Raw genomic sequence first — 14,210 nt, 5'->3', positions numbered from 1 at the left:
GTCTCTAAATTGAGGGAGGTAGTGGGTAGTAGAGAGGAACATGCTCAAAAAGTGGAATAGGGGTCTGTGCTGTTTTAATTTGGGCAATAAGAGAAGTGTGATGTGGGATAGAAGAAAGTAGATTCTGGGATATAATGCCATGTTTACATTTCTGTTTTGTGAATGATTAACAGATGCTCATATATGGATACATTCTATACCACAGCCCTTAGAAACATGGCTGGCTTTTGATTAGCATCATCTCCTTCACCTAACAGTTCAGTAGATGCTTGAAAGTCTCTGACTTGATGCTGTCCAGTATAGTCGCCACTGGCTACATGGGACTATTGAGCACTTGAACTGTGGCCAGTATGAATTGAAATGTGCTATAATATACATGTGAGATTGCAAAAACTTAGTGCAAAAACAGAATGCAAAAAACTCAAATATTTTTTATATTGATTATATGTTGAAATGATAATATTTTAGATTTATTGCATCAAATAAAATTTATTATTAATATTTGTTTCATCTAGTTTTACTTTTTTAAATGTAGCTATTAGAAAATTCAAAATGACCTATATGATTTGCATCTGTGGTCTGCATTATGTATCTTTTGGAAGCACCACTTTGCCTATTGCCTGTTGTGCCTTGGGAAGTGCTTTGGGCTGGAGATAGAAATCGTATGCTTCTCCTTTATTGCTCTTCCCTTCCACTTTTCCCCTGTATTTTTACCTTAAGTGGCTCCATGAACTAGGTTAAGCTCTTGGGTTAGTGGGGAAGGTAGACTTGCCCCCCCTTAACCCCCCACATTCTGTTTTTGTATTTGGACTTTTCTACAAAATCTGTGAAAAAAATAATGTCTCTCTTTTTTTTTTTTCCCCTGTTACCGCAAGGAAAGCACATCTTATGAGAACCATAAACCCTTGTTAGAGCCCTAATCTGAGCTATCCATGAGCCAAATTTAATGCTACCCTCACCATTCCTGGTGCTTGCTTTTTCTTGGACATGCAAACTAAAGTTCCATTCCTCTCCAGTTCCACCTCCTCTGTGATGTTTCTGTAAGAATGATAACATTATATAAACTATAAGTGCTTAAATAGTATTTATTGAATGACTGATGACAGAGGAAACAGATCTGTGTTTCATGTTACAGCTAGCAAAGAAGAGAAGAACTTGGTGTTTTAAGGGAAAGGCCCACATCCCTGCTCATCTGCTTCCTCCAGCTCCAGTCATGTCGTTGGTAGTGTCTAAGGGTGGTGGTGCTGGTGGTGGGAAGTCAGCAGCTAAGTTTCTGCTTTCTTTGGTGTCTCTCTTGGTAGAAATAGCAGTATATGAAATCTTTCCTGAGAATACAGGGCTGGTGATGGCAGAGTTTACATTGGTGGTGTTTGGAATGATGAGGGTGTTGATGTTGGCAAAATGGTTGATGCTCATGATTTGGGGGAAAAGAGGTAAAATCTTATTTTTTGTTTGTATCTCAGCATCAGAATTCTTGGTAGTTTGTAGGTGTTCTTGGTAGCTCTCTCCAAGTGTGTGGGACATTTCATTTTGCATGTAGTTTTTTATCATTTGAACCACTTTTGGTCCAATACAACATTTTTTCTTCTTGCATTTCTGTATCTCTTTTTCATCCACACCACAGTGGTCTTTGCATCTTCCAAAACCCATTAAACATCTTCTCAAGCCAAAGTACTCTGCACAAAGAAAAGAGAAAACCATTGGGCTAAGGTTACTAACTATATATGATGTTAAGACTGCTGAAGGGTGAGGCATAGAATAAGAGGATGTTTATTAATGATAAGTGCAGTGTTTAGGGATGTTGATGGAAGCACCTGGATGGCCAAGAAAGTCTCTGTATACCCCTAAAATCCAAAGGGGTGGATCTGTACACCCCTAAAACCCAAAATAAATCTCTCTAGACCCCTCATTGAGTAACTTTAAAAATCTAGAGCACATAGAGGAAAGGAGAAAAGGAACACTTTTTTTTTTCTTCAGGATAAGATTTTAGACCTACAGCTTAGACCCTTAGACACTTACAGAGCATCACTATCTCTCTTCATGATCCTAGAAAATACCAACAAGAACAAAGCCTGTCATAAAACTAATCCAAGGAAGACTTTCAAAAGGGATCAGTAGGATTTTCAGCAGTGCTGACTTCTTGCCAAACCTAGTGGTCCATGACTTCACTCTCCTTGACAACCGCTTGACCTGTGGTTCCTGGGGCATGGTGTTCTATCTTTTGTAGTCTCTCTGGACATTCTGTTCCTCAGAGGCCTTATTTATCATCACAGCCTTAGCCTCATCTCTATCAAGGTAACTCCCACATGGTTATCTACAGCTCCAGATTCTCTGCTCATTTTTAGTACTTCATGTGCATCTGCTGAATTTTTTTCATCCCAATGCCTTGCCTTTTTTTCTGAATCAAGAAAGTTCTCCCTCACTCTGTAATCTTAACAACTGATTTCCCGTGAATAGCAAGAAGCTTATATAGGACCTAATATTCACATACATTTTAATTTCATTTCTCTCCAGAGACAAAATAGTAAAATTCTTATATTTCAAGCAGCTACATTGATTAAACTGCTACACCCATGTGGAATTAGGGGCTCAAAGTGGCTAAGAGACTTTACCCAAGATGACACAGCCATACTTGCTTATGTTACTGCTCTTCTCTTAAGGTCCCAAGATAAAAACATTAGAAATATATTGACTCTTTCACTTTCCCTTCCCTGACCCATTGTCAGTTATTCTAAATATCAGGGTGATTCTTCTGTTCTGAAACAAATTCTCAGAATTTGCTTCTCTATTCTTTCTAAAAAAACAGTGACCAATCATCTGCTTCAGGCTTTTGCCAAAATGTATTCCTAGATGCCCTGATGAGTGATTTGGGGGTTTCCAAGAAGACAAACCCTGAGAAGAAGGATGAAACTCTGTAAAAATCTGAAAAAGTTGTGAGGGAGAACATAGACCTATTTCCTGGATCCTTAGAGGAGATTTTTTTTAGCACAAGGGTAAGGACTTCCTCCTTGTTATACCAAGGTATAAACTAATATGAACGTTTGCTTCAAAAGATGATTTAAACTAGAAATAGAGCAGAATTGAGATAGATTTGGCTGAGTCCCAGATGATAATGATATAGAAAGCAGGAAAGCAGCCTTTATATGTTGGATAGTTTCTGAATACACAGAAAACATCCTGCTTTCTCTGTAATTCCCTGTGTATCCCCATCAGACAGAGTCTAGGGTGGTTGGGGCTTATGGGATGCATGGGGGATGGTGCATGACTGAGGCAATAGTTAAACTCTTCAGCCATCAGTTTGGGCATCTCCTCTTTTCAACATTACTTGGGTTCCCATTGTCATGGACAGCCACATCCCTGCTTCCTAACACCGACCCCTTCAAAAACTCAGGATTCCATATTACCTGTGTTCACCTGGTACTGTAGCATGAGGCTGGCAAAGATAGGAAAAAGGAGCTTCATGGCTGGGTGCCAGAGAGGAAGCCTTGGATCTGGGTTGGTGTTCTTGAGCTCCAGCCTTTATTGGCCTCTTCATGGCCTTAGGCCATGAGCAGTGAAGTGCAGCCAAAGCTCCTAGCAGTTGTGTTTTCACTGATGCTGTCTGAGAACAGCCTTTCCTGAACACTTACTTCTATGCAATACATTCCCTGCTCTTGATCTTGGGGGAAACATAAGACATATAAGATGTGAAAGAAAGTGTAAGCCTTTTGCATCCCTTCTTTTTTTTTAAATTTATTTTTTATTTTCAGCATAACAGTATTCATTATTTTTTCACCACACCCAGTGCTCCATGCAATCCGTGCCCTCTATAATACCCACCACCTGGTACCCTGACTTCCCACCCCCTGCCCCTTCAAAACCCTCAGATTGTTTTTCAGAGTCCATAGTCTCTCATGGTTCACCTCCCCTTCCAATTTACCCCAACTCCCTTCTCCTCTCTAACTCCCCATGTCCTCCATGCTATTTGTTATGCTCCACAAATAAGTGAAACCATATGATAATTGACTCTCTCTGCTTGACTTATTTCACTCAGCATAATCTCTTCCAGTCCCGTCCATGTTGCTACAAAAGTTGGGTATTCGTCCTTTCTGATGGAGGCATAATACTCCATAGTGTATATGGACCACATCTTCTTTATCCATTTGTCCGTTGAAGGGCATCTTGGTTCTTTCCACAGTTTGGTGACCGTGGCTATTGCTGCTATAAACATTGGGGTACAGATGGCCCTTCTTTACACTACATATGTATCTTTGGGGTAAATACCCAGGAGTGCAATAAGTGAGCATGGCAAGAATAATATATTTGTTTTTCTATTTGTCAGCTAATTATGCCCAAGGCACTTAACATGGGAGAGTCAGAAGCATAGAAATTGCTATAACCATCAAGTTTTGGAAGATTGTCTCTGTCTAAGCAATCTCCACTGTTTAGTAGGGGCACTGGATCAACATTAGAGCTCAGTGCATGCATGCTGAATGAGTTTGTTGGAGGCAGCTCCTGGCATAACTTTAACTTCTTTTTTTATTGAGATATAACTGACACATATTTGTTTCAAGTGTACAACAAATGATTTGATATGTGTGTAAACTGTGAAATGATTATGTTTGTAAGTCTAGTTAACACCCATCACCACACTTTTAATACTCTCTAGCAACTTTCAAATATAAAATTCAGCATTATTAACTATAGTTACCATGCAGTGCATTATACCCCTGGACTTAATGATTTTGTAACTGGATATTTGTACCATTTGACGATCTTTACCTGTTTTACCCACTCGCTCCTCCTCTGTACCTTGGCAACCACCAGTCTGTTCTCTGTATCTGTGAGTTCATCTTTTATTTTGATGCTACATATAAGTGAGATCATGTGGTTTTTGTCTTTGTCTGACTTAATTCACTTAGCATATCCTCAGTGTCCATCCATTTTGTTGCAAATGGCACTGTTTTCCTTCTAATGGCCAAATAGTATTCTGTTATATATATTATATTTTCTTCGTCCTTCATTCATCAATGGACACTAAACATTGCTTTTATATCTTGCTATCGTAAATAATGGTGTAATGAATTTGGGGATGCATGCATTTTAAAAAAATTTTTATTTATTTTTAAAATTTATTTTCAGTGTTTCAGAATTCATTGTTTATGCACCACACCCAGGGCTCCATGCAATACATACCCTCCATAATACCCACCACCAGGCTCACCCAACCTCCCATCCCCGGCCCCTCCAAAACCCTCAGATTGCTTTTCAGAGTCCACAGTCTCTCGTGGTTCGTCTCCCCCTCCAATTTCCCCCAACTCCCTTCTCCTCTCCATCTCCCCATGTCCTCCGTGTTATTTCTTATGCTCCACACATAAGCAAAAACCATATGATATCTTCTCCCTGATATGAGGAAGTGGTGATGCAACATGGAGGCTTAAGTGGGTAGAAGAAGAATAAATGAAACAAGATGGGATTGGGAGAGAGACAAACCATAAGTGACCCTTAATCTCACAAAACAAACTGAGGGTTGCCGGGGGGAGGGGGTTTGGGAGAAGGGGTTGGGATTATGGACATTGGGGAGGGCATGTGATTTGGTGAGTGCTGTGAAGTGTGTAAACCTGGTGATTCACAGACCTGTACCCCTGGGGATAAAAATATATGTTTATAAAAAATAAAAAAATTATTAAAAAAAAAACATATGATAATTGACTCACTCTGTTTGACTTATTTCACTCAGCATAATCTCTATGTTTTTGAGTTAATGTTTTTGTTTTTTTTCAGAAGAGTACCCAGAAGTGGAATTTCTGGATCATGTGATAGATCTGTTTGTAATTTTTTGAAGAATCTCCATGCCATTTTCCATAGCAGTTGCCTCGATTAGCATTCCCACCAAAAGTACACAAGGGCCTTGTTTTTTCCATATCCTCACCAACACTTGTTATTTCTTGTCTTTTTGATAATAGCCATTCTAACAGGTGTGCGGTGATATTTCATTGTGATTTTGATTTGCATCTCCCTGATAATTAGTGATATTGAGCACCTTTTAATGAACCTCCTGGCCCTTTGTACATCTTCTTTAGGAAAATATATATTCAGATTCTCTACCCATTTGTTAATCACATTTGTTTTTGTTGAGTTGTATGAGTTCTTTGTATATTTTGGATATTAAATCCTCTCAGATATATGATTTTCAAGTATTTTATCCCATTTGGTAGATTGCTTTTTCCTTTTGTTGATGGTTTCCTTTGCTGTGCAGAAGCTTTTTAGTTTAATGTAGTCCCATTTATTTATTTTTGCTTTTATTGCCTTTGCTTTTGGTGTCAGACTAATTTCTTTGGTTTTAGTTATAACATCTCTTCCATTTCTGATTTTATTTAAATCTCTTTTTTTCTTGGTGAGAAGATTTGTCCATAAACAAATTATCTTTTCCAAAAAACAGCTCTTAATTTCTTCGATCTATTCTACATTTTTTAAATTCTTATTTCTCTAATTAATTCTTATTTTAATTCTTATTTCTCTAATCTCTAATTCTTAATTACTCTAATCTTTGTTATTTTCTTTTCTATTTCCCTGAATTGTAAACTTAGGTTGTTTATCTGAGACTTTTCTTGTTTCTTTTTTTTTTTTTTTAAGATTTCATTTATTTATTTGACACAGAGAGAGAGACCACAAGTAGGCAGAGAGGCAGGCAGAGAGGGGGGGCGGGAAGCAGGCTCCCTGCCGAGCAGAGAGCCCGATGCAGGGCTCTATCCCAGGACCCTGAGATCATGACTTGAGCTGAAGGCAGAGGGTTAACCCACTGAGGCACCCATGTGCCCTATCTTTTCTTGTTTCTTAAGATAATCTTGTATCATTATGATTTTTCCTCTTAGGACTGCTTTGCAGCATCCCATATGTTTTGGTATGTTGTATTTTCCTTTTCATTTGTCTCAAGGCATTTTTTTATTTCTCTTTTTATTTCTTACTTGGCCCATTGGTTTTTCAGTAGCATGTTGGTTAAGCTATATTTACTTGTGAATTTTCCAGTTTTCTTCATGTAATTAATTTCTAGTTTCTATACAATTACAGTCAGAAAAGATGTTTGAGGGGGTCTCAGCTGGGATGACTGAGTTCGTTAAGTGACTGACCCTTGATTTCAGCTCAGATCATGATCTTGGGGTGTAAGATTGGACCTGTGTCAGGCTCTACATTCTGCTGAATGTCTACTTGTTTCTCTTTCCCTCTCTCTCTGCTTACATTCTCTACTCTTTCTCTAAAATAAAAATAAATAAATAGATAAAATCTTAAAAAAAAGAAAAGATGTTTGATATAATTTCAGTTTTCTTAAGTTTACTAAGACTTATTTTGTGGCCTAACATATGATCTATCCTGGAGAATGTTCTATATATGTTTGAGAAGAATGTATAGTGTGTTGATTTTGGATGAAATGTTCAGCACATGTCTGTTAAATCTGTCTGGTCTAATGTCTGGTTTGACCCTTATGTTTCCTTATTGATCTTTAATATAGATTATCTATTCATTGATGAAGGTGACTTATTAGTCTCCTACTATTATTGTATTGCAATTTCTCCTTTTAAGTCTGTTAGCATTTGCTTTATCTATTAGGTGCCGCTATGTTGGGTGCATAGACATTTAGAAACGTTATGTCATCTTGTTGGATCACTCCTTCGTCTTATATAGTTACTTTCTTTGTCTCTTACTGTTTTAGCCTTCGAGTGTATTTTTTCTAAGTGTAGCTGTTCCAGTTTTCCTTTGGTTTCCATTAGTATGAAGTATTCTTTTTCATCCCTTCATTTTCAACCAGTATGTTTATTTACATCTGAATTGAGTCCATTGCAGGTAGCATTTAGTTGGGTCTAATTGTTGCATCCATTCAGCCACTTTATGTCTTTAGATTGGAGAATTAAGTCCATTTACATTTAAAGTAATTATTGGTAGGCATGCACTTTTTTAGTATATGTGCTGCCGAAGTGAGCACAGTAGACATGCGCTTTATGTTAATTGTTTTCTGAATGCTTTGTTACTCCTTGATTCCTTTCCTTTTGTTCTCTTCCTTTGTGATTTGATGATTTTCTATAGTGTTATGCTTAGATTCCTTTCTCTTAATCTTTTATGTATCTATTGAAGGTTTTTAGTTCATGGTTACCATGAAAGCTTACATAAAATATCTGATAACAGCCAATTTAAATTGATAACAGTTTAAATTCAAAAGCATTTTTTAAAAAGATTTTATTTATTTAGTTGACAGAGAGAGAGAGATCACAAGTAGGCAGAGAGGCAGGCAGAGAGAGAGGGGGAAGCAGGCTCCCTGCTGAGCCGAGAGCCTGATGTGGGGCGTGATCCCAGGACCCTGAGATCGTGACCTGAGCTGAAGGCAGAGGCTTTAACCCACTGAGCCACCCAGGCACCCCCAAAAGCATTTTTTTTTCAAGATTTTATTTATTTATCATAGAGAGAGAGGGGGAGAGAGCGAGCACAGGCAGACAGAATGGCAGGCAGAGGCAGAGGGAGAAGCAGGCTCCCCGCAGAGCAAGGAGCCCGATGTGGGACTCAATCCCAGGACGCTGGGATCAAGACCTGAGCTGAAGGCAGCTGCTTAACCAACTGAGCCACCCAGGCGTCCCCCCAAAAGCATTTTTAAAAAGGATTTTATTTATTAATTTGCAGAGAGAGAGACAGAGCAGGAACACAAGCAGGGGGAGTGGGGGAGGGAGAAGCATGTTTCCTGCAGAGTAGGGAGCCCGATGTGAGGCTCAGTCCCAGGACCCTGGGATCATGACCTGAGCCAAAGGCTGAAGGCCAATGCTTAATGACTGAGCCACCCAAGTGTCCTCAAATGCATTCTAAGACTCTACAATTTCTCTCCCCTTCCTGTTTTTTTTGATGTCACAATTTATATTTTTTATTTTGTGTATCCATTAACAAATTATTATGGTTATGTTACTTTACTACCTTTGTTTTTTTAACCTTCATATAGCTTTATAAGTAATTGACCCATCACCTTTACATTACATTGTTCTGAATTTTACTATATATTTACTTTTACCAGTGAAATTTATACTTTCATGTTTTCCTGTTACTAATTAGTTCCCTTTCATTTCAGCTTAAAGAAGTCCCTTTAGCATTTCTTGTAAGGGTGGTCTACTTGTGATGAATCCTTTAGATTTTGCTTATCTAGAAAACTCTATATTTCCATTAAATCTGAAGGACAATTTTGCCAGGTAGAGTAGTCTCAGCTGGCAGTTTGTCTTTCAGTGTCTTACAAATGTTGTGCCTCTTTACTCTGGTTTGTAGTTTCTGTTAAAAAAATCTGCTCATAGTCTTAGGGTGAGTCCTTGTGGATAACAAGTTATTTTCTTCTGCTGCTTTTAAGATTCTCTTCTTGTCTTTACATTTTGAAACTTTAATTATAATGTGCCTGGTGTGGGTCTCTGTGGGTTCATATATTTTGGAACTCCCTGGGCTGCCTGGATCTGGATGTCTGTTTCCTTCCCAGGGTTAGGGAAATATTCAGTCATTATTTCTTCAAATAAATTTTCTGTCCTTTTGTCTTTATCTTCTCTGACACCCTTATAATGTGAATGTTGGTCCGCCTGATATTATCTCATAAGTCCCTTAAGCTTTCTTCTTTATTTTTCATTCTTTTTTCTTTTTGCTGTTCTGATTGGGTGAGTTTCTGCTGTCCTTTGTGGTCACTGATCCTTTCTTTCACTGCATCTAGTCTGTTGTCAGACCCTCTATTGTATTTTTCAGTTATTATATTCTTCAACTCTGTGACTTTTACTCTGTGATTTTTAATATTTTTTATTTCTTTGGTGGAATTCTCACTTTGTTCATCTAGTCTTCTTCTGAGCTTGGTGAGCAACTTTATGACCATTATTTTGAACTCATTATCTGGTAAATCACTTATCTGTGTTTCACTAAGATCTTTTTCCTGAAGTTTTATGCTCTTCCTTTGTTTGGAACATATTCCTCTGTTCCTTTACTTTCCTTGACTCTGTGTGTTGGTTTCTTTGCATTAGATAAAACATCCACCTCTCCCAGTCTTGAAGGATTTGCCTCGTGTAAGAGATGATCCTTATTGTTCAAACCTACCCTTGCTTTGACTCTCAAATCATCATGATTGTCCAAGCAGGTTACTTTATTTTTAGTGGCTACCAATAGCTGAGGTGTGACAAGACCTGTTAGTGTTCCAAAGGGAAGGATCTCAGTTAGCACTTAGGTTCAGGCTGATTGGAAGCCTGATTCTCAAGCAGCAGCTTTTAAAATATCTGAGTATACTTTTTCTAGGAGAAGACTGGGAGATGGGCATTCCTGTCTGTTCCCTCTGTACTGGGCTGGTGATTGGCCATTTGAAAGCTATTCTTTTTTTTTTTTGCTACCATCTCACTGAACCTGTGAACACAAGACTCACCAGCCACCAGAGCCAGGCTCTCAAGAGATGTGTTCTCTGGGTGGCAGACATAAAATCTGTGGCACAGATGTATATACACAAGCTCCTTGAGACACTGATAACCTGGGGCAGGTCAGAGGGAGAATATGAAGATGGTACCTGCTGGTCTTCCTGTCTCTGGTGAGGATTGCTGTTGCCCCCTAGATGTGTGTTTAATTCGAAGCCTATCTCCAGGCTATTGCTGTGAAGGAAGCTAATAGGCCTTTTTCACAGAAAGACTGGGGATGCATTTCAGTCTGTTGTCACTATGCTGGGCCCTTTAGGAGAGAGGGTGTAACAGGCTAAGAATTCTTCCTTTGTAACAGTGCTGCAGGCCTTATGAGCACAAGCCCCACTGACTGCCAGAGCCAGGTGATAGGAGATGTCCCCTGTGTGGCAGCTGCAAAAATCTGGGTGCACCGTGAGTACACAAGCTTCTCCCTTGGAGATACTTGTGACCCAGAATGAGGCAGAGGCAAAGTAAAAAGATCGAGGCCACCAGCCTATCCCCAAAGAGCACCTCAGTAAACCTCTAGATGTTTTCCAAACCAGAAGTTCCAAGATAAGAAATAAGCTTCTTTCACAGAAAGACTGGGCATGTGTTTCAGTTTGCTGTCTCTGCATTGTGCTCTGTGGGGTTGGTAGCTAGCCAAGAACTGTCTCTCCATTTGTTGCAATCCCATGGGGCCCATGGATACAAGCCCTGCTGGTCATCAGAGCCAGGCAATCAAGAATTGTCCCCTGGGTGGCAGCCACAAAAACTGGGGCACCAGTTGTAAAAACAAGGCACAATTCATGTGTATAAACTCCCCTCTTGGCAATAATGGTATTCTATAGTGGCGGAGGGAGAGAGCAAAGATAAGTGCCTTTCTCTTGAGGTCTCTGGAGAGGATTACTGTTGGTTCTTAGATGTGTGTTTAATTAGATACTTGCTTCTTAGCTGCAGCTCTGAAGCTAATAGAGCCCTTTCACAGGGAGACTGGGCACCTCAGTCTGTTGCCTGTCTTCTCTGCCTTGGTGTTGGTAGTAGGTTAAGAATTCTTTCTCTCTTCTTGTCCTGTGGGATCTGTAAGTGTAAGTCCTGCTGGCAGCTAGAGGCAGGCAGTCTAGAGGTGTCCACTGGGCAGCAGCAGCAAAAACTAGGGGGGCAGATGCTATACAAGCTCTTTTGTGGGGGATATGGGCGAGCTGAAGAGAAGCAGAGGGATAACACAAATATGGCACTCACCAGCTCCAGTCTCTGGAGAGTATTTCAGTAGTCCCCAGGATGTGTGTTAAAATAGATGCCTACCATGCTGGGGGGCGGGCGGCATTTATAGGGAGATTGTGTCTGAGCTTCTCCTACCTACTTCAGTGTGTAGGTCCATTTGTCCAATGTGTAGGAGTTATTCAGCTAGTCCCAGGCTCCTGCAGAAATTGTTCTGTATGTAGCTGTAGATTCAGTGTGACTATGGAAGGAGCATGTCTGCTTTATGACATTTAAAAAATACTAAAATAGGGTGCCTGGGTGGCTCAGTGGGTTAAAGCCTCTGCCTTCGGCTCAGGTCATGATCCCGGGGTCCTGGGATCGATCCCCACATCAGGCTCTCTGCTCCGCGGGGAGCCTGCTTCCTCCTCTCTCTCTCTCTCTCTCTCTGCCTACTTGTGATCTCTGTCTGTCAAATAAATAAAAAAAAAAGATCTTTAAAAAAAAATACTAAAATAAGCCTTGGATCTTTTATGGGTCACTAATTATCTAGTGAAAAAATCCATCTATTTTTTAATTTGTGTTTTTAAATCCTTTACCATGATTATCAGTAAATTTGGATTTTGGCCTACTGTTTTAGTATTTGTTTTCTGTTTGTTCTCTGTTTTTTAAATCTCTTTATTTCACCTTTCCTGCCTTCTTTTAGATTATTTGAACACGTTTCTAGTATCTCTTTAAATTTTTTAGTTTTTTTTTGACCATAGAGTATTTTGGTGATTTCTCCAGGGATTACAATATATAAACTTATCTTTTCATAATCTACATAGAATTAATATTTTATCATTTCAAGTGGAATGTAGTATTCTTACCACTATATAAGTCCCATTATACTACCCTCTTTAGGTTGTCATATGTGTTACATTTATGTATAATAAAAGCCCCATGAGACATATTATAGTCATTGTTCTCTGTTGCTATACATATCTTAAAGCTCTTAAGAGAGTAAAGACTAGTCTATTAGCTCTTAAGAGAGTAAAGACTAGTCTATTAGCTCTTAAGAGAGTAAAGACTAGTCTTTACTCATATACATATCTTTACTCTATACATATCTTAAAGCTCTTAAGAGAGTAAAGACTAGTCTATTATATTTACCAGAATATTTACCATTTCTGTTGCTCTTCCTTCATTGTTGAAGTTCCAGTTCCCCCTGTTTCACCCTCCCACCCACCACCTTTTTTGGGAAGAAATTTCTTCAGTATATTTTTTAGAGCAGGTATGCTGGTTTTCCTTTATCTGAAAATGGCTTTTTTAAAAAAACATTTTATTGGGATATTATTGGCATACAAAATGTGTATAAACTTAATGTATGCAATTTGATGAGTTTGGAGATAGGTAGGTATACACCTATGAAACCATCACCACAATCAACATCATGTCATAACCATGTATGACCTCCAAAAGTTATTTAAAATCTATTTAAAATCTTCTTACATTTAAAATCTATATTTTTACATTTGAACATTTAGTATTTTATCATTTAAAATCTATTTTTTATTATTTTTAATTAATTTAAATTACTTTTTATTTATTTTTAAAAAAGTTTTATTTATTTAAGTAATCTCTACACCCACTACGGGGCATGAACTCAAGATCCTGAGATCACGAATCACACAGTCCTCCAACTGAGCCATCCAGGTGCCCCTAAAATCTATTTTTAAATTTATTTAGTGATAAGAACACTAAAAACATAATAAATACTGTTTTAGTAAATTTTTTTAAAAAGATTTTATTTATTTATTTGACAGGGAGAGACAGGCAGGTAGGGGTGTGGGGGAGGTAGGCTCCCTGCCTAGCAGAAAGCACGATGTAGGGCTCCATCCAGGACCCTGAGATCATGACCTGAGCCAAAGGCAGAGGCTTAACCCACTGCGCTACTCAGGTGCCCCTGTTTTAGTAAATTTTTAAGTGTACATTGTAGTATTGTTAACTATGTTCATTGTGCTATACAGTACTTATGTTTGCATAACTGAAACTTTGTACACTCTGACCAAAATTTCTCCCATTTCATCTTCCCTCCAGTCCCTGGTGACCACCATTTTACACTCTGTTTTTGTGATTGATTAATGTGGATACCTTATTTCAGTAGGATCAGGTAGCATCTGTTCTATGTCTGGCTTATTTCACTTAGCATAATATCTTCCAGATTCACCCATGTTGTCACAAATGGAAGGATTTCCTTTACTATTAAGAGGGAACAATATTCTAGTATATATAAATACCATATTTTCTTAGCCATTCATTCATCAATGGGCATTTAGATTACTCCATGCATTGGCTATTGTGAATAATATGCAGTGAATATGAATACAGATATCTCTTTGAGACAGTGATTTCACTTCCGTTAGATATATACCCAGGAATAGGATTGGTAGATAATTATGGTAGTTCTATTTTTAATTTTTTGAGGAATCTCCATACTGTTTTCTATAGTGACTCAATTCACATTCCCAACAACAATGTACAAAGGTTCCAAATTTTTTCAGATCCTTGCCAATACTTGTTAACTTTGTTTTATTGATAATAGACATCCTAAGAGGCACAAGGTGATAA

The 14,210-nt window shown here is 38.5% G+C and overlaps 1 protein-coding gene across 1 annotated transcript; it reads right to left on the bottom strand.

Annotated features, from left to right (window-relative positions):
* Positions 1-1,173: 1,173 nt before the first annotated feature.
* On the bottom strand, positions 1,174-3,462 carry DEFB129 (defensin beta 129). Its single transcript, XM_059134577.1, has 2 exons — positions 3,405-3,462; positions 1,174-1,676 (listed from the first exon to the last, which is right to left on the bottom strand). Exons 1-2 carry the CDS (start codon positions 3,460-3,462, stop codon positions 1,189-1,191), a joined length of 546 nt encoding a protein of 181 aa, XP_058990560.1. The 3' UTR covers positions 1,174-1,188.
* Between the last annotated feature and the right edge of the window lie 10,748 nt (positions 3,463-14,210).

The sequence above is a fragment of the Mustela lutreola genome, chromosome 9 (genome assembly GCF_030435805.1).
Source record: "Mustela lutreola isolate mMusLut2 chromosome 9, mMusLut2.pri, whole genome shotgun sequence".
NCBI classification, from domain to species: domain Eukaryota; kingdom Metazoa; phylum Chordata; class Mammalia; order Carnivora; family Mustelidae; genus Mustela; species Mustela lutreola.
The sequence above is the reverse complement of the archived record's forward strand: the minus strand, read 5'-3'. Positions and strand labels throughout refer to the sequence as shown.

Coding starts and splice junctions, on each gene's coding strand:
- DEFB129 (XM_059134577.1), bottom strand. CDS start 3,462: ATGAAGCTCCTTTTTCCTATCTTTGCCAGCCTCATGCTACAGTACCAG. Junction 1,677..3,404: donor ACAGTACCAGGTGAACACAG/GTAATATGGAAT, acceptor TTCTTTGTGCAG/AGTACTTTGGCTTGAGAAGA.